This window comes from Oncorhynchus nerka, linkage group LG22 (genome assembly GCF_034236695.1).
Source record: "Oncorhynchus nerka isolate Pitt River linkage group LG22, Oner_Uvic_2.0, whole genome shotgun sequence".
In the NCBI taxonomy this organism is placed as follows: domain Eukaryota; kingdom Metazoa; phylum Chordata; class Actinopteri; order Salmoniformes; family Salmonidae; genus Oncorhynchus; species Oncorhynchus nerka.
The window spans coordinates 90012682-90030791 of NC_088417.1; the positions used below are offsets into that span (position 1 = coordinate 90012682).

The 18110-nt window shown below is 45.4% G+C and overlaps 1 protein-coding gene and 1 long non-coding RNA gene across 4 annotated transcripts in view; one reads left to right on the forward strand and one right to left on the reverse strand.

Moving 5' to 3' along the window:
- LOC115105973 (uncharacterized) overlaps positions 1-12780 on the forward strand; it is a 26583-nt gene extending 13803 nt beyond the window's left edge. Inside the window, exons 3-4 of one of the 3 annotated variants that reach the window (XR_003859949.2) lie at positions 286-1314; positions 1873-12780. This is a non-coding gene — a long non-coding RNA (uncharacterized LOC115105973). Of the gene's footprint in view, positions 1-285 lie in introns of all 3 variants that reach the window. The other 2 variants (XR_010460590.1, XR_010460589.1) reach the window with 2 other exon arrangements.
- Positions 1-16652, reverse strand: part of LOC135563833 (chondroitin sulfate proteoglycan 4-like) — a 31914-nt gene extending 15262 nt beyond the window's left edge. The window contains exons 1-8 of the mRNA XM_065007556.1: positions 16468-16652; positions 14617-14780; positions 4356-4605; positions 3825-4253; positions 2257-3565; positions 1027-2122; positions 664-921; positions 257-496 (exon numbers count right to left, since the gene is read on the reverse strand). Coding sequence (XP_064863628.1) covers positions 257-496; positions 664-921; positions 1027-2122; positions 2257-3565; positions 3825-4253; positions 4356-4605; positions 14617-14780; positions 16468-16552 — 3831 coding nt within the window. The 5' untranslated portion in view covers positions 16553-16652. The remainder of the gene's footprint in view (positions 1-256; positions 497-663; positions 922-1026; positions 2123-2256; positions 3566-3824; positions 4254-4355; positions 4606-14616; positions 14781-16467) is intronic.
- Between the last annotated feature and the right edge of the window lie 1458 nt (positions 16653-18110).

The following is an 18110-nucleotide window of genomic DNA, read 5'->3' on the forward strand; positions in this document are numbered from 1 at the left end:
TGACATGACATGAGATTAGACTATTTGGTGGTATTTAAGAAGTGTGATGTTTTACAAGACAAAAAAGTAATGTGTAAATGTGTCTATGTTTGTAAATTCATTATAGTATTATTCCTAAGCATAAAACACCCCAGTTAAGTTAATGGGATCTGTTCTTGTGTCCCTTATAACTAAAACTTGTGACGATAGCCCATGGTTCTTAACTTCTTAACAGAAAAACTGCCCTGTAATAAGGAACTTCAATGTAGTATCTCACCTCCAGGTCTCCTCTGTTTATCTTGACAGACTTGCCCTCCTCCACCACTACAATGTGGTTGTAGAGTACAGTGGGGGGCTGCTGGTGGCTCTCCAGGTACACTCTCACCCCAACGCTGGCGTCCAGACGCACCTCTTTAACGCTCACCGTGAAGTTGAAGGAGTCAGCCAGGTTCATGCTGTCATCATGGCGATACTGAACGCTGCCCACCTTCAGATCATGCTGAGTGAAACGATCCACCTTCAAATTGAATTGAATCAATTGAATTGAATAATACTAAACCGGTTTGCCTTTGAATTGAATTGAACTTTTATTGATGCCCTAGGTCAAATTAAATGAACAACATCACAACACACAACATGCACATTACAAACAATACAATACTGGTGCTATTTCAATGATTTTACCTTAACGTTGTTGTGGAACAGATGCCCGTGTCTCGGCGGGAGGAAGACCTGGCAGACCACCTCCTCATCGTCTCGGACATCCAGGTTTGTAAACACACTGAAGTTGGCCGAACCCAAGATGGCCACATGGCCTTTCTGGACCAGCAGGCCTGTGTTGTTCTCCACCTGGATGTAGGGGTCCTGGGCAATGACATCCAACAGTGTGGATGTGTAGTGTTTCCCATCTGACACGAATAGGACGAAGCGTCCAAAGCTGACCTATGGAGTGAAATCTTTAATATTCGTAACTGTAACAAAGCAATATTTAAAACTGTGTGTGTATTTTGTGTGTAATAAAAGTTACTGATTTCACTCCATACTGACCCCCCTGTGGATGAACAGCACCCTCCTCTGCTGCAGGTCCTCCTGGCTGAACTGGTACAACTTGTGGCCTGTGTCGTTTACTAGGACCAGGTCGCCCATGGGGATTCCCCGTCTAGTGTAGACCAGCTGACTGTCATCAAAGTCTGAGTCAGCGTCGTGGTAGCGCAGGTCGTCTAACGTCAGCAGCCTCTGCCTGCCCCTGGCCACGTGGAAAACTTTGTCGACAACGCGGACCGGTTTCTCGTCATTGACAAGGGCAATCGAGATGTTGAAGATGTCATCAATGGTGTGAGTGTTTTCTTTTTTGGAGTGTGTGCGTTTGTGATTGTGTGCTTTGGTGTGTTTGGCGACGGTGGTGTGGAAAGTGAACGCGTCTTCCATGGTTTCACTGCCATCGTGCACATACATGATGCGGTCCTCTACGATGTCCTGATTGGTGAAAGCCGTGATGTTATCGTTAATAGACGTAGAATTAGAGAGATTGATCCTCTTTAACTTGCCATGTTTAGGACTGCTGGTGAGTGTATAAAGTGCTGCTTTGACCCCGACTGTTTCAGCAAACAGCAAATCCTTGGTGATTACCTTGCTTTCTCCTTCCAGGATGGACAGTCCTTTGTTTGTTAGGATCAGGCTATGAACATCTGCCTTGATGTTGATTCTGAAGTCGTAACCCCCTGAATGTGCGTGTTTGGAGACCACCTGGAAACGAAACGAGTCCCTTGTGTCCTCATGAGGCCTACCAGTTACCTCATATTTCACCATGTGGTCAGATATATTCTTCTGGCTAAATGTTGAGTTTTTCATTAAGACTTTGTCTTTGAACACGAGCTGTCCTTTCTTTGGCAGGGATAGCATTCTGAAGTGAAGTTCACTGTCATGGAGCTTCATGCCCTTGGAGACAACACAGAGCTCCTCGTTGCTAAGGACTTTCCTCACACCGCTGACCTCCATCTTACTCCTGGTAACCTTGAAGTGGATCCACCGCACCGTGATGTGGAAAACCAGCTCATCAGTCACTGCTGAGCCCACACTGACCCTGCATTTGAACTGATCTGTGACATTGCTTGTCCTGATCTCCTGGAAGGTGTTGAGGTACCTGAATAGAATCGAAAATAAAATATTTATTGTCCATTAAATTATTTAACCAAATGTAAATATTTCCTTCAACTCGTGGTGTTAAAACAATGGACAATTGCACACAAACACAGATCAAACAACACAGCTAGGTACCTGATGCGCTCTTTCTCCAGAAGCTTCTGTGAGAAGACAAAGGTGGGCTTCCACTCTCCGCTGGAGTGCAGCCGCTGCAGCTCGCCATATCGAGGTGCCTCCACCACGTCATAGCGAATGTCAAAGCCCTGCTTCACAACGTTTACCTGCATAGCCAGGTGTTGGCTGCTGATGACAGCAGCCCCACCCTGGTCCACCTCCACCCCTGTGTTGTTGTCCACCTTGTGCTCAAGCTGGACAGCCATGATCCTTAGTACTACTGTGTTGCTCACCTTGTCCCCATCACTGACCCTCACAGCCATCCGGGAGTTCCTCACCAGCCCTCCCGTGTGCACATAGCTGACCTTCCCCTCCTCCAGGTCGGGTTGGGAGAAGGTGGTGATGGCCATCCCTGGGTGGTCCTGCTTCTCCAATAAGCCTGCTTCAGCATTATGGTTCCCCAGTACGGTGAACACTAGGTCTGTGGAGTTGCTGTCCAGGTCGGTGGCTCTGAGAACATCCGTGTTAAGGTGGCGTTTGGAGTTCTCCAGGAGGATGAAGAGACTTCCCTCAGGGAGGCTGAGCTCGGGAGCGTCATTGACGGGAGTGACGCTGATGTTGAAGCGGTGTAGTTTGTTTCCCTTGAGGTAAAAAGGGATCTCCTTCTTGCTGTTGGTAAAGACAGAGAACATGAAGAAGTCTTGAGGGTCTTCTGAGCCTCCATGGACGTAGATCACTCTACCGTGCCACAGGTCCAGCATGCTGAAGGTCCAATCCTCGTTTTGGTCTGAATGATCCACATCAAGCCTCAGCTGGCCATGCACAGGCTGCTCTTCAATACGGAACATAATCTGAGACTGACGGATTCCAAGCTTCCGGAACTCTAGGTTCACCTTGATGTGCTTAGATTCTAACAGAGCCCTCCCACCTTCTGGAACCACTAAGTCTTTCAGAACCAGAAAGTTCTGACCCGGCCTCTTCCTGTCCCTGTCTGATCCATTATGGTGGACTAGTGGCAAGGTGACAGAGAGGACAGCCGTGGGGCTCACGGTAGTGATTGCTTCTGGAAGCTTCTCTAATTCACAGCCGACAGATATGTCTTTGGTGACTACAGCGTGGGGAAGCCCCATCCTCTGCGCATTGACCCGGATGTTTCTCAGACAGCCTTTGAAGGATCCTCCACCGGCCAGCCGCTTCCCATTGAAAGACAGTAGGCCGGCCTTCCTGGCTTCTAAACGTGATCTGTCATCCACACCACCCATGTAGAGAGGGCCTCGGAGCTGCAAGGACTTGGAATGAGCCCCTAGGCTGTGGTTGACTATCTCCTCACCTAGAAAGATACAATTCATTGGGATCACTTTATTTGAAATAGAAAATCTCAAATAGATGCTTTTTAGATGTTCAGTAGATGTTCAACAAACTGTCAACAACATTCCAACTACAGTACTGTAACTATTCAGTAACCCTAGCCCTAATTTGACAACTCAAAAAATACAATTCCAGTCACACAAGTGTATACTGAATATAAAATCAACAATGACAACACAAAACTACTTGTTTCCATCGTGGTCCATACAGGTTGTCCTTACCTACAGTCAGCTGCAGGCTGTGAGGAAGCAAGTGTAGTTTCACCCGGTGCCATTTCTGGTTGTTGACGTACGTGAGGGAGTGCAGCTCCGTCCTAGTCCCGCCGTTACCAACGACAACCACCAAAGTCCCCTCTTGGATCTCCATGGCAATAAAGTCACTCTGGTGGGCAGAGCTGTACAGGACAATCCCCTCTTCGGAGGAGGTATGTACCTCACACTCCAACACCCCCTCCTGAGGGACGTCCCACGGGGGCAGGGACATGTACGCCCTGGAACTGAAGAAGCTGATGGGGTCGTCTTCGCCTGCAGAAAACTGAGAACTGCAGCCCAGAGACACCTCATGGACACTCTTATATCCCGAGTAGGGCCGCAGGCTGGACAGCAAGTTGTGCTGGTTGAAGAGCACCTCGTCAACACAGCCACGGAAGCCTAGGAGGAGGAGGAAGAGGAGGAGGAGCAGGAGGAAGAGAAGAAGAATACTTTATAGTCATTGATTATAACTTAAATCTAATATTTTTATTTTAACCCAACCTGTGGCATCGTCACTATGGAGGTAGGGTTTGTCCAGGCCAACCGTCCCACCAACGAACAACCCATCATGGACACTGAGGTCCAGGTCTGGCCCGGGGATCCTGACGCTGGTGTGAGAGTGGCGGTCCACCGACAGAGTGACGTTGTGCTGGTCGTGTTGGAGCTCCACAGAGTGCCAGGCCAAGTCGTTCAGATGAACCCCCTTCTCAGAGCGGAGGGTACGCTCACCTGATCCCAAATCCAACTGAACCTGAGCGAAGGAAAGAATGATAAAGGAGAGATGAAGGAGGGATAAAGGAGAGATGAAGGAGGGATCAATGAGAGATGAAGGTGTGATAAAGGAGAGACGAAGGAGAGATGAAGGAGAGATGAAGGAGGGATAAAGGAGAGATGAAGGTGTGATAAAGGAGAGATGAAGGAAAGATTAAGGAGAGATAAAGGAGGGGTAAATGAGAGATGAAGGTATTGTGGACGGACCACTAGAGGGCAGGCTGGGCTCATGGATAGTTGCCCAACAGAGCCTGGGAGACAAGGTAACCAGAGTCAATTAAGCACAGCTGACGGTACTAATGAGATACTCTCCTTCCCCTATAAAAGAGAGAATGGAACCAGAAGAGAGAGGGGAAACTATCTCTGGAAGATGGCCACCGAGAGAGAGAAGCTGTGCTGAAAGAACCACTAAGACGGTGACAAAACCGTGATTTATGTTTGTTGTAGTTTAAAGATTATCCTATTGTGTTCTTGTATCATCTGGAGAAGAAGATGGGTGTTTTTCCTTGGAAGATTTTTCATTGATTATGTTTGAATGTTTTTGTTGACAAAATACTCTCAATAGAGAACCGTGTTCAATCAGAAAAACCTTTTTCCTGACTCGTTTATTCCACCTTCCCGCTTTAGAGTGACGCCTAATTACTTGGTACGCTCACAGTATCAAGAAATGTTTTTTTTAATTAACAAAAGACTAATTGGTGGTTATTTTGTAAGAACATTACAGATTTGTTACAAAAATCATCAAACAACAGAAGGGTTCAGGAAAGTAGCACATCAAGGTTGTTCTCCTCCGCATATTTCTGTCTGACATAGCATAAGTAGAGGTCATTCACAAGCAGGATGCCAGGTTGAATCCATTCCACCACATTTACAGCCACACATCAACTATAACCTTACATGCTGCAGCAGATACTAACATTTAACCCACTGTGGTCTCTTCCAGAAAGATTCATGAATGAACTTGTCAGGGACTGTGGTAAATCCTTAAACTCACGGTGGTCTTTTTTTCTATGAAAGCAATAGGAACATAGCCTTCCTCTGGGTTTAACCTTTGGCCATTCTGAGGATAATAACTGCCTATATACACTACATGGCCAGAAGTATGTGGACACCTGCTGGTCAAACATTTAATTCCAAAATCATGGGCAGTAATATGGAGTTAGTCCCCCCTTTGCTGCTATAAAAGCTTCCACTCTTCTGGGAAGACTTTCCACTAGATGTTGGAACATTGCTGCGGGGACTTGCTTCCATTCACCCACAAGAGCATTAGTGAGGTCAGGCACTGATGTTGGGCCTGGCTTGTAGTCGGCACTCCAATTCATCCCAAAGGTCTCCGATGGGGTTGAGGTCAGGGCTCTGTGCAGGCCAGTCAAGTTATTCCACACTGATCCCTTCACTGGAACTAAGGGGCCTAGCCCAAACCATGAAAAAACAGCCCCAGACCATTATTCCTCTGATTCACTCTAGATAACGCGTTTCCACTGCTCCAGAGTCCAATGGCGACGAGCTTTAAACCACTCCAGCCGACGCTTGGCATTACACATGGTGATTTTAGAAGCTGTTCTGCTATGGAAACCCATTTCATGAAGCTCCCAAAGAACAGTTCTTATGCTGACGTTGCTTCCAGAGGCAGTTTGGAACTCGGTAGTGTTACGTTCCCCAGTTTATGTGTTGTAGTTTGTAGTTTGTGCATGTGTTTATTTCAGGAAATGGCTCCGGAAATCCCTCAAGCAGCTGATTGGTCGACTCCATGGCTAATTGGAGAGCTGACTCCGCCCCCTCGTCAAGACTGCTGTCTCCAATTACCCATTCCATCTGAAGATATATAAATGCCAGTGTTCTGTTCAGGAGGGAGATCTTTTTGTAGAGAGGTTTTGCTAGAGGTTTTGCTAGAGGTTTTGCTAGAGGTTTTGATAGAGGTTGATTTTGCTGGGAGTTCATTGCTTTGTGAGTTTGTTGCTCAGATAGAGCTTATTTTGATGTCCTTTGGTTCTTAGTTTGTTTGTGAAATTGTTTACTATTTCTGTTTCATTTGTTCCCAGGGGGGAAGGGGAAGGCACCTTGGGAGTGCTTAGGCAAGAGGCCCGCGGGCATACATATACCCGTAGCATATTCGCTGTCTAGGCACACTAGGTAAGACCTGGGCGGACCACCCCCTGTATTTTGGTTAGGGCACCAGGTGGTGCTAAATTAGGTAAGTAGTGGGTAGGCAGGTAAGATAGGAGAGGGGGGGGGTTGAGATTTACTTTCTTTGCTTTGGTTCCGTCCAGCCCCTTTTCCCCATATTACCGTGTAAAGGAATAAAGTCCTTGTAAACGGTACCACATTCTGCTTGTTGTCATTTTTACTCACACCTACAGTCCATACCTTTTTCGCTTCACAGAGAGTTTAGTTGTAGCAGGGTGTTGCGTTCCCTCTTCATAGAAGCGTGCGTAACATAATGGGGGCTCGTCCGGGATTTTTCCATTAAACCCACCGGACCCTGCTGCTCTGAGCTCTCTCTGTGGTTAGTGATTGAGGTGTGATGGTAGGTTGTGAGTTTGGATGACTTGTTTAGTTAGTGTGTTCAGTAGACTGCATTGTATATAAGATGGCTGCATCAGCCATCTCCAAGTTTTTTGAAGCGCCCTCTATTGATTGTTTGTTGAGGTTTCGTAAAGTAGACCTTATAGCTATAGCTGACCATTATGGATTTGTATTCCCTGAGAAAGCCCTAAAGGCTGAGCTTTTGGTGCTAGTCAGGGAGGGTTTAGTGAGAGAACGGATTCTCTCATTGCAAGGAGAGGAGACGGGTAGACCTTCTGATGCCAAGTCAGAGGACAGGGCGGAGGAAGGGGTTCCTCGTACCCACTTTACATTGCCCCGATTCGATCCTTTATCTTCTGCTTCGGGTCGTTCAGATGGGATTGCTAGGCTGAAAGTGAGGCTGGCTCGGTTAGAAATGGAGCAAAAAGATAAAGAGAGACGGATGAATTTTGAACTTGAAATTAGGAAAATAGAAGCTGACAAGGAGGTGAGGATCCGACAACTGGAGCTAGATGCTGGCTCCAGTGCGACTCCACAAGCTGCTCATCATCAAGCCCACTTCGATGTGAGTAAAAACATAGCTTTAGTCCCTCCATTCCGAGAGTCGGAAGTTGATTATTATTTCTCGGCGTTTGAGCGTGTGGCCGCTGCGCTGCATTGGCCACTCGAGGTTTGGCCTCTCTTGTTACAATGTAAATTGTCTGGGAAAGCCCAGGAAGTAGTAGCTGCTCTCTCCCTGGAATACAGTTTACACTACAATACAGTTAAAACTACTGTGTTGCGGGCTTATGAGTTGGTGCCTGAAGCTTATAGACAGCGCTTCAGGAACCACAAGAAACCCTCTCACCGTACATTTGTTGAATTTGCTAGGGACAAAGAGTCTCTGTTTAGTCGCTGGTGTTCAGCTAGCAAAGCTAACACCTTTGCTGATATTCGGGAGTTGGTGGTGTTGGAGGACTTTAAAATCAACCTCCCAGAGAGAATTGTAGTTCATTTAAATGAACAGAAAGTGGTGACATTGGCCCAAGCAGCAGTGTTGGCAGATGAGTACGCTTTGACACACAAGACTGTTTTTGGTGCACCACGTTTTGAAGGCCGGACGATTACGTCATCAGTTCCTCGTTCAGGTCGCTTTACCGCTGACAACCCTAAGCCTTTTCATGAAATCCGTGAATGTTTTTACTGTCACCAAAAGGGTCACGTGATTGCGGACTGCCCAGTTTTGAAAAATAAACCGAAACAGTCCCTGTCACTGTCCCCAAAAATGAAAAGTTTGGGTTTAGTCAAGTCTTTGGCTCTTCCATTGGATCGAGTTATTGATTCACCATTTGAGAAACCGGATCCTGTCTATGCTCCGTTTATCTCTGCCGGTGTTGTTTCCTTAACAGGAGAACAAGCTGATCAGAAGCCTATCCAAATCCTACGAGACACCGGGGCGGCGCAGTCAGTAATCGTTACTGATGCTTTACCCTGGTCTCCTGAAACGTATTGTGGCTCGCATGTCATATTACAGGGGATAGAGACAAAAACCGTACCTGTACCATTACACTGGGTCCACTTAGTGTCAGACTTGGTATCAGGATGTTTCCGTGTTGGTGTAGTGTCTACACTGCCAGTATCAGGAGTCAAATTGCTACTAGGGAATGATATTGCTGGTGGTAATGTCACTCCTGTGTTAGAGGTAGTAGACAATCCAGAAATCAGAACTACAGATGAGAAATTGGTTCAAGCATTTCCACATGTTTTTCCTGCTTGTGTGTTAACGAGGGCACAATCTCGCAAGCTAGGAGATGTGGTGGATTTGGCTACTTCCATTTTTGAGAACGTTGAAGTAGAAGACAATGCACCGAGTATGCCTTCTGCAATGCCGACAGGTTTTACCCCCGTAAAAACTAAGGCAGGGGAAAACGAAATTGCGCCCCAATTACATGACATTATTTTGTCTGTCACCCCCGAGAAGGTGATTGAATGTCAAAAAGAAGACACCAGTCTTCGCAAGTGTTTTGCTTCGGTAATTTCCATTGAGGGAGCTAAAACTAGAGAGACCGCCTACTTTATGGAAGCAGGAGTTTTGATGCGGAAATGGGCATCTCATGACACCATTAATGACTGGAGTGAAGTGTGTCAAGTGGTTGTTCCTACACCGTTCCGACAGCAGGTGCTGTCACTCGCCCATGACCAGGCGTGGTCTGGACACTTGGGGATCACAAAGACTTATAACCGGGTCCTTCGTCATTTCTTCTGGCCAGGTTTGAAGTCTGATGTGGTCCAATTTTGTAAAACATGTCACATATGTCAACTCACTGGGAAAGTGAATCAAACAGTTCCTCGAGCGCGGCTCTGCCCGATTCCTGTGGTGGGGGAACCGTTTGAAAGAGTGATAATTGATTGTGTAGGTCCATTGCCGAAAACCAGGTCAGGTAACCAGTTCCTACTAACAATAATGTGCAGTGCTACTCGATACCCAGAGGCTATTCCTCTCCGTACTATAACGGCTAAGACTGTGGTGAAGGCACTGGTGAAGTTCTTCTCTACGTTTGGACTCCCTAAAGTAATCCAAACTGATCAGGGATCCAACTTCATGTCTAAACTGTTTTCAAATGTGTTAAAGACATTGTGTATTTCCCATCAGGTCTCCAGTCCGTATCATCCAGAGAGTCAAGGGGCTCTAGAACGCTGGCATCAGACACTGAAGGCAATGCTACGCAAGTATTGTATGGATACCAGTACTGATTGGGATGAGGGGGTGCCCTTTGTCCTATTTGCTATAAGGGAAACGATACAAGAGTCCTTAGGGTTCAGCCCTGCTGACCTTGTGTTTGGACACACCCCACGGGGTCCGCTGAAAGTTTTGAAGGAGCATATCTTATCTCCTACACCCAGTAGCGCCCTTAAAAATGTGTTGGATTATGTCAGTAAGATGCGGGAGAGACTGCACGCCGCATGTGCGTTAGCCCAAAAGTCTCTCTCCTCGTCTCAAAAACGCATGAAGTTGCATTATGACAAAAAGGCTGTTGGCCGTTCATTTGCACCAGGGGATCAAGTTTTAGTTTTGTTGCCAATCCCTGGCTCATCTCTGTCAGCACGTTTTTCTGGACCATATCTGGTGGAAAAGAAACTCAATGACACCAATTATGTGATAAAGACACCAGATCGAAGGCGTTCTTCCCGTGTGTGTCATGTTAACATGCTGAAAACATATTATGTGCGTGATTCAGCTCCTCAAGTAAGCCGGTCCAGCCCACCGTCTCCAGTGTGGCTGCGGTGGTGCTGAAGCCTGGGTGGGACCTAGATGAGGATAAGGAGGACGGGTTGGAGTTACGCCATACGTTACAGCAAGGTGAACGCCTATGTAATTCAGAGATGCTGAAGAAGTTACCCTCTCAAATGGAACATTTGGATAGCGATCAAACTAAGGATCTTATCCTGTTGATAAACAGTTTTCTCAGTGTGTTTCAGGACATTCCAAGTCGCACATCCATCTTGGAACATGACGTGGATGTGGGGAATGCTGTTCCTATACGTCAGCATCCGTACCGGGTTAATGCTAAGAAAAGGGAGGTAATGAAAAGTGAGGTAGCTTATTTATTACAGAATGACATGGCAAAACCCAGTAACAGCTCCTGGAGTTCCCCATGTATTCTTGTTCCTAAGCCAGACGGTACGTCCCGTTTATGTACGGACTATCGTCGCGTAAATGCAGTTACAAAGTCTGATTCTTTTCCTATACCTCGCTTAGATGACTGTATTGATAGAATTGGTTCTGCTGCTTACGTTAGTAAGTTAGATTTGTTAAAAGGTTATTGGCAGGTGCCTCTGACCTCTCGAGCTTCTGACATATCGGCTTTTGTTACGCCAGATAACTTTGTACAATACACTGTGATGCCCTTTGGCATGTGTAATGCACCTGCTACCTTTCAGCGGCTAGTTAACATTGTGTTTGAAGATGTGCCAAATTGTACTGCGTACCTTGACGATGTGGTGATTCATTCGTCTACTTGGTCTGATCATCTCTCCACTTTGAAAAGTGTGTTTCAGCGGTTGGAGAAGGCTTCTTTAACCCTCAATTTGGCCAAGTGTGAGTTTGGGAAGGCTACAGTGACTTACTTAGGGAAACAAGTGGGACGAGGTCAAGTGCGCCCAGTAACTGGCAAAGTGGAAGCAATTGTTGCTTTTCCTGCTCCCACTACTCGCCGCCAGTTGCGCAGATTCCTAGGGATGGTAGGGTACTATCGTACATTCTGTAAGAATTTCTCGACGGTAGTTGCTCCCCTTTCATCTCTGCTTAGTCCCAAGGTACCATTCAAGTGGTCCAAGGACTGTAACTACGCTTTTGAGTCCGCTAAAGCGCTACTTTGTAGTGCCCCAGTGCTTGCCGCCCCCAACTTTGACAAACCTTTTAAGTTGGAGGTAGATGCTAGTATAGTGGGGGTGGGTGCGGTTCTCTTACAGGAAGATGAAGACGGAGTGGATCGGCCCGTCAGTTTCTTCTCCCGTAAGTTCAACTCGTGTCAGTCAAGGTACTCTACAATTGAACAAGAGACGCTGGCTTTCTTGCTTGCCTTACAGTTCTTTGAGGTATATGTGGGCTCCAGTGCCTTGCCTGTTATGGTCTTCACGGACCATAATCCGTTAGTGTTCTTGAAACAGATGTACAACCAGAACCGCCGCCTTATGCGGTGGGCTCTGATTGTACAAGGATATAAAGTACAGATAGCTTATGTGAAGGGCTCGGCGAATGTGGTTGCTGACGCTCTATCACGGGTTTACTAACTGGGGATATGTTGGCTTTTGTTATTGCAAAACTAGGTTTGCAATTTTTGTGGTGGGCGTGTTGCGTTCCCCAGTTTATGTGTTGTAGTTTGTAGTTTGTGCATGTGTTTATTTCAGGAAATGGCTCCGGAAATCCCTCAAGCATCTGATTGGTCGACTCCATGGCTGATTGGAGAGCTGACTCCGCCCCCTCGTCAAGACTGCTGTCTCCAATTACCCATTCCATCTGAAGATATATAAATGCCAGTGTTCTGTTCAGGAGGGAGAGGTTTTGCTAGAGGTTTTGCTAGAGGTTTTGCTAGAGGTTTTGCTAGAGGTTTTGCTAGAGGTTTTGCTAGAGGTTTTGCTAGAGGTTTTGCTAGAGGTTTTGCTAGAGGTTTTGCTAGAGGTTTTGCTAGAGGTTTTGCTAGAGGTTTTGCTAGAGGTTTTGATAGAGGTTTTGATAGAGGTTGATTTTGCTGGGAGTTCATTGCTTTGTGAGTTTGTTGCTCAGATAGAGCTTATTTTGATGTCCTTTGGTTCTTAGTTTGTTTGTGAAATTGTTTACTATTTCTGTTTCATTTGTTCCCAGGGGGGAAGGGGAAGGCACCTTGGGAGTGCTTAGGCAAGAGGCCCGCGGGCATACATATACCCGTAGCATATTCGCTGTCTAGGCACACTAGGTAAGACCTGGGCGGACCACCCCCTGTATTTTGGTTAGGGCACCAGGTGGTGCTAAATTAGGTAAGTAGTGGGTAGGCAGGTAAGATAGGAGAGGGAGGGGGTTTGAGATTTACTTTCTTTGCTTTGGTTCCGTCCAGCCCCTTTTCCCCATATTACCGTGTAAAGGAATAAAGTCCTTGTAAACGGTACCACATTCTGCTTGTTGTCATTTTTACTCGCACCTACAGTCCATACCTTTTTCGCTTCACAGAGTTTAGTTGTAGCAGGGTGTTGCGTTCCCTCTTCATAGAGGCGTGCGTAACAGTAGTGAGTGTTGCAACCGAGGACAGACGATTTTAAGCGTGGTGCACTTCAGCACTCGGTGGTCCTGTTCTGTGAGCTTGTGTGGCCTACCACTTCGCGGCTAAGCCGTTGTTGCTCCTAGACGCTTTCACTTCACAATAACAGCACTTCCAGTTGACTGGGGCAGCTCTAGCAGGGCAGAAATGCTATGACGGTGCCACTTCAGTAAGGCAATTCTATTCCCAATGTTTGTTTATGAAGATTGCATGGCTTGGTGCTCGGTTTTATACACCTGTCAACAACGGGTGTGGCTGAAATAGTCATTTGAAGGGGTGTCCACAATCTGTAATCTAGAGAAAATTATTGTTGTGGCTTGTCTGTGCTCCAAACTCGCCAGCTTAACCCGGAAGCCAACCACACCAATGTGTCGGAGGAAACTCTGTTCAACTGGCAATTGGGGTCACCCCGCAGGCACCCGGCCCGCCACAAGGTGTCGCTAGAGCACGGTGAGCCAAGTAAAATCCCACCAGCCAAACCTTCCCCTAACCCGGACGACGCTGGGTCGGTTGTGGCACAGCCCGGGAAAGAAACCTTGGTCTGTAGTATCGTTGCAGTGCCTTAGACCACTGCACCACTCGGGAGGTGTGACAGTATTTTCTGATCTAGTCTGGACAGTAGATACACTCTTAGAAAGTAGGGTTCCACAAAAGGGGTTCTTCGACTGTCCCCTTTTAGATTCCAGATAAAACCCCTTTGGGGAAAGGGATACCTAGTCATTTGCACAACTGAATGCATTCAACCGAAATGTGTCTTCCACGTTTAACCCAACCCCTCTGAATCAGATGTACGGGGGTTGCCTTAATCGAAGTCATCGGCGCATGGGGAGCAGTTGTTGCTGGGGGTTAACTGCCTTGCTCAAGGGCAGAACGGCAGACGTTCCTGCTAGGCCACCTGTAGTGCCCTCTATGGAAAGGGTTCTACACAGAACCCAAAAGGGTTCTACCAGGAACCTTTCAGGTTCTAGATAGCACTTTTTTTCTAAGAGTGTAGTGTGTAAGGTGAGCATTTTTTAAATTTAACTTTCATTTAACTAGGCAAGTCAGTTAATTAAAACCAGGACAACGTTGGGCCAATTGTGCGCCGCTCTATGGGATTCCCAATCACAGCCGGTTGTGATACAGCCTGGATTCAAACCAGGGTGTTTGCAGTGATGCCTCTAGCACTGACATGCTGTGCCTTAGACCGCTGCGCCACCCATTGCTTTGAGCCTATGAAGTAATATGCAAATCTAAGATACGGCATATCTGTTTATCTGTAAGGTGTGTTCTCACCTGTAATCTCTGAGCTACAGCATATCTGTTTATCTGTAAGGTGTGTTCTCACCTACAATCTCTGAGCTACAGCATGTCTGTTTATCTGTAAGGTGTGTTCTCACCTGTAATCTCTGAGCTACAGCATATCTGTTTATCTGTAAGGTGTGTTCTCACCTACAATCTCTGAGCTACAGCATGTCTGTTTATCTGTAAGGTGTGTTCTCACCTGTAATCTCTGAGCTACAGCATATCTGTTTATCTGTAAAGTGTGTTCTCACCTGTAATCTCTGAGCTACAGCATATCTGTTTATCTGTAAGGTGTGTTCTCACCTACAATCTCTGAGCTACAGCATGTCTGTTTATCTGTAAGGTGTGTTCTCACCTGTAATCTCTGAGCTACAGCATGTCTGTTTATCTGTAAGGTGTGTTCTCACCTGCAGGCGACCAGAGTGCAGCTCTAGCAGGAGGAAGTCTGTCTCCCCGGCAGCCATGAAAAGTAGTCCACTGTGACTTGAAGTGCGGAAGCGCACATGGAGCGACGTTTGGCTGGACAACTCCACAGTCCTCAGCTGGACATATCCATCCCCGTAGAATGAGGCTGTGTACAAACAGCAGATTGAAAAATCATTCTATATGATGTCATCAGATTTAGGAATAATAAGATTTGGTTCAGCTAGGTGCTAATCATGTCACAGCCTGTTGCTGCATTCTGCAGGGTTTATTTCCATACACTGAAGATAAATTCTGTATGTGCAGTTCTGTATCATAGTGGGTTGCACCCCACCCATTCTATTCCAGTGGTGCCAAAGGGCAGCCCATTTTTCATGCTGCAAAACAACGCAATAGGCCTAATCTTCCTCGCTCATTTTCTTTTTAGAGAACCCAACAACAAATAATGTAGATTATCTGTAGATATTCAGCATTATAATGTAGATATTCAGCCTTTGTTAACTTGCATAAAACACTAACACACTAACTCTGTCCCTGTTGGATTTTCCCTTTCTTAAAGCACATGGGAATGCTAACAACAATCATTTAGCCTATTGAGGCAGCAAAATGAGGTCTTCCCTTTGGCAACATCCCATTAAATTATTGATTTCCCTGCTACAGGGACTAAGTGCTCGCTATTATTGCAAAGTGTCTGTGACCTTTACTGGCTGTATCTGAATTCAATTCATGTAAACTCTCCTGCCCTGAGCATTGTTCTAACTGGAAAAATAGGCAGATTGTGCTGCTGTCGGGACATCATTCCGATTCAGAATATCTGGAGCAGTGGCCCAATTGATGGAAGAACCAAAATACCCATGGAAGGAAAGTGAGTGTGTAGAGAATATTTGTGAATGACCTATGATTCCCAGAGTAAAAGGGTCAGGTGAGGCCAAACTAATGGTGTCAGTTAGTATTTATCTGATTATTCCAGACTGAATAGTGTGAGGAGAAAAACACAAGTGGCAAGGTGCCATAATAGTAGTGCATGAGGTCAGGCAGTGCAACTTTCCAAATGCTGACCTAAAACATGTCGTCTACTACATCAGGACTGCTGTTCCTTCAGTAGTTAGTTGCATCATTGGCAGAATCACAGTTGACATCTCACAAAGCAACCCATTATCATTGAATAGACTAGGCCAATTTGGGGAAACACTATAAACTCACTTACACTATAAACCTAAATCTGGTCAGCCATGGAAAAAAGCATCAGATGGTAGAACCATAGCGATACAATGTAATATTATATTTAATTATGTGGTTATAACAATGTAATAAAACTGTAATGCTAGTTTATATATATATTCGCAAATAGCTATAGAAAAAGACATACTGTCAGGAGACTTCTGCTCCAAATACATAGTAGCAGCCTATGTTATCGTGTCACTGGCAGTGTCCTCCTACGAGGTCTTATCGCGTTTATAGATCCTTAACTAATTGGATTAATATTAATCTGGCTGCTATAACACTGCATCACTTTGAATTATAAATCTGCCACCTTCTTCTGTTCTTATAACGACAACATAACAATAATGCTTCATGCAATGTATTATTATAATCGAACAAATAAATGTGATTTTATCTAAACGTCAAAATCCCTGAATGCAAGTCAATCTGCCAATAAAAGAAAATCACATATACAGTAGACTAGTTGGCCTAGATTGCACAATACAAATGAGTCAACATTTAAATAGATAGATGCTAATTATATTATCATACCATAATGTATCATTCTCATGAAAAATGCAAGAGGAAGTTTTCATATGGACAAAGAATTACACAGGTTTTCTGTACTTTACCTCCCAACACTTGTCCGCTGGAGAGAAACATAAGAAGAAGCTTGATGAGAAACAACTCGTTTAATAACATTAGGAAGGTCTCCATAGTTTACTCTTTCATTACTTTCCGTTTAGAAAGAAATCTGGGACCTTTTTAAATGCCATTGTTTTTACTGGCGGTACCGCCATTCACCCCCCTCATTCCCAACTTTGAGTGTAAAGTCCAGTGTGCAGGGTCGTCCTTAATTACCACAGTCACAAAGTCACAAACCCCGCCTATTTCTTCAACGTATGGTTTTAAAATGTAATTTTAAACCTAACCTTTACCACACTGCTAACCTTATGCCTAACCCTAACCTAAAACTAAAACCAAAAAAAAAAGCAACAGAAAAATCATGAATCTTTACGATAAAGACAGTTTTTACTTTGTGGCTGTGGTAACGAGTGAAAACCAGTTTCCAGTGTACCTGTGCATCCATCACGATATCACGCAAAATAACGTCAGAGGAGGGACGTGAACAATAGCCCCGCCCTGTCAGTTCGCCTAATGGCAAATGTAGGCCTGCAGCTTTGATACATCGACATATTTTTACCAAATAAACCTATAAACCTAACTTTTTCTCCAAATACAATTTTTCTTAGAAAACGAATTTTTAAACTTCAAACACATTGTGCGTTTACCTACATGTTACATGTTGACTTATTAATTTATGCTTTGTAATGAAAGGCTCCCTTGTAAAAAGAGACTTGGTCTCAACGGGACTCTCCCCTACTAAAGATTAAATAAATAATATAGTTTGTTAATAGTATATCATATACTGTATATTGTACAATAAGTTTCTTTGGCCTCTCTTAAACATGAGTATTATTATAGCAAAAAGCAGTAATGTACTCTATACTGAATGTACAAAACACTCAGTCCTCTTTCCATGACAGACTGACCAGGTGAATCCAGGTGAAAGCTATCATCCATTATTGTTGTCACCTGTTAAATCCACTTCAACCAGTGTAGATGAAGGAGAGGAGACATGTTAAAGAAGGATGTTTAAGCCTTGAGACAATTGAGGTGGATTGTGTCTGTGTACCATTCAGAGAGTGAATGGGCAAGACGAAAGATTTAAGTGCCTTTGAAATGGGGTATTGTAGGTGCCAGGCGCACCGGTTTGAGTGTGTCAAGAACTGCAACGGTGATGGGTTTTTCACACTCAACAGTTTCCAATGTGTATCAAGAATGGTCCACCACTCAAAGGACATCCAGCCAACACAATTGTGGGAAGCATTGGAGTCAACATGGGCCAGGATCCCTGTGGAACACGTTCGACACCTTGTAACCAGTTTAAACTGTTCTGCCTTATTATTATTCAACCATGCTGGTCATTTATGAACATTTGAACATCTTGGCCATGTTCTGTTATAATCTCCACCCGGCACAGCCAGAAGAGGACTGGCCACCCCACATATGCTCTCTCTAATTCCCTCTTTCTTTCTCTCTCTCGGAGGACCTGAGCCCTAGGACCGTGCCCCAGGACTACCTGACATGATGACTCCTTGCTGTCCCCAGTCCACCTGACCGTGCTGCTGCTCCAGTTTCAACTGTTCTGCCTTATTATTATTCGACCATGCTGGTCATTTATGAACATTTGAACATCTTGGCCATGTTCTGT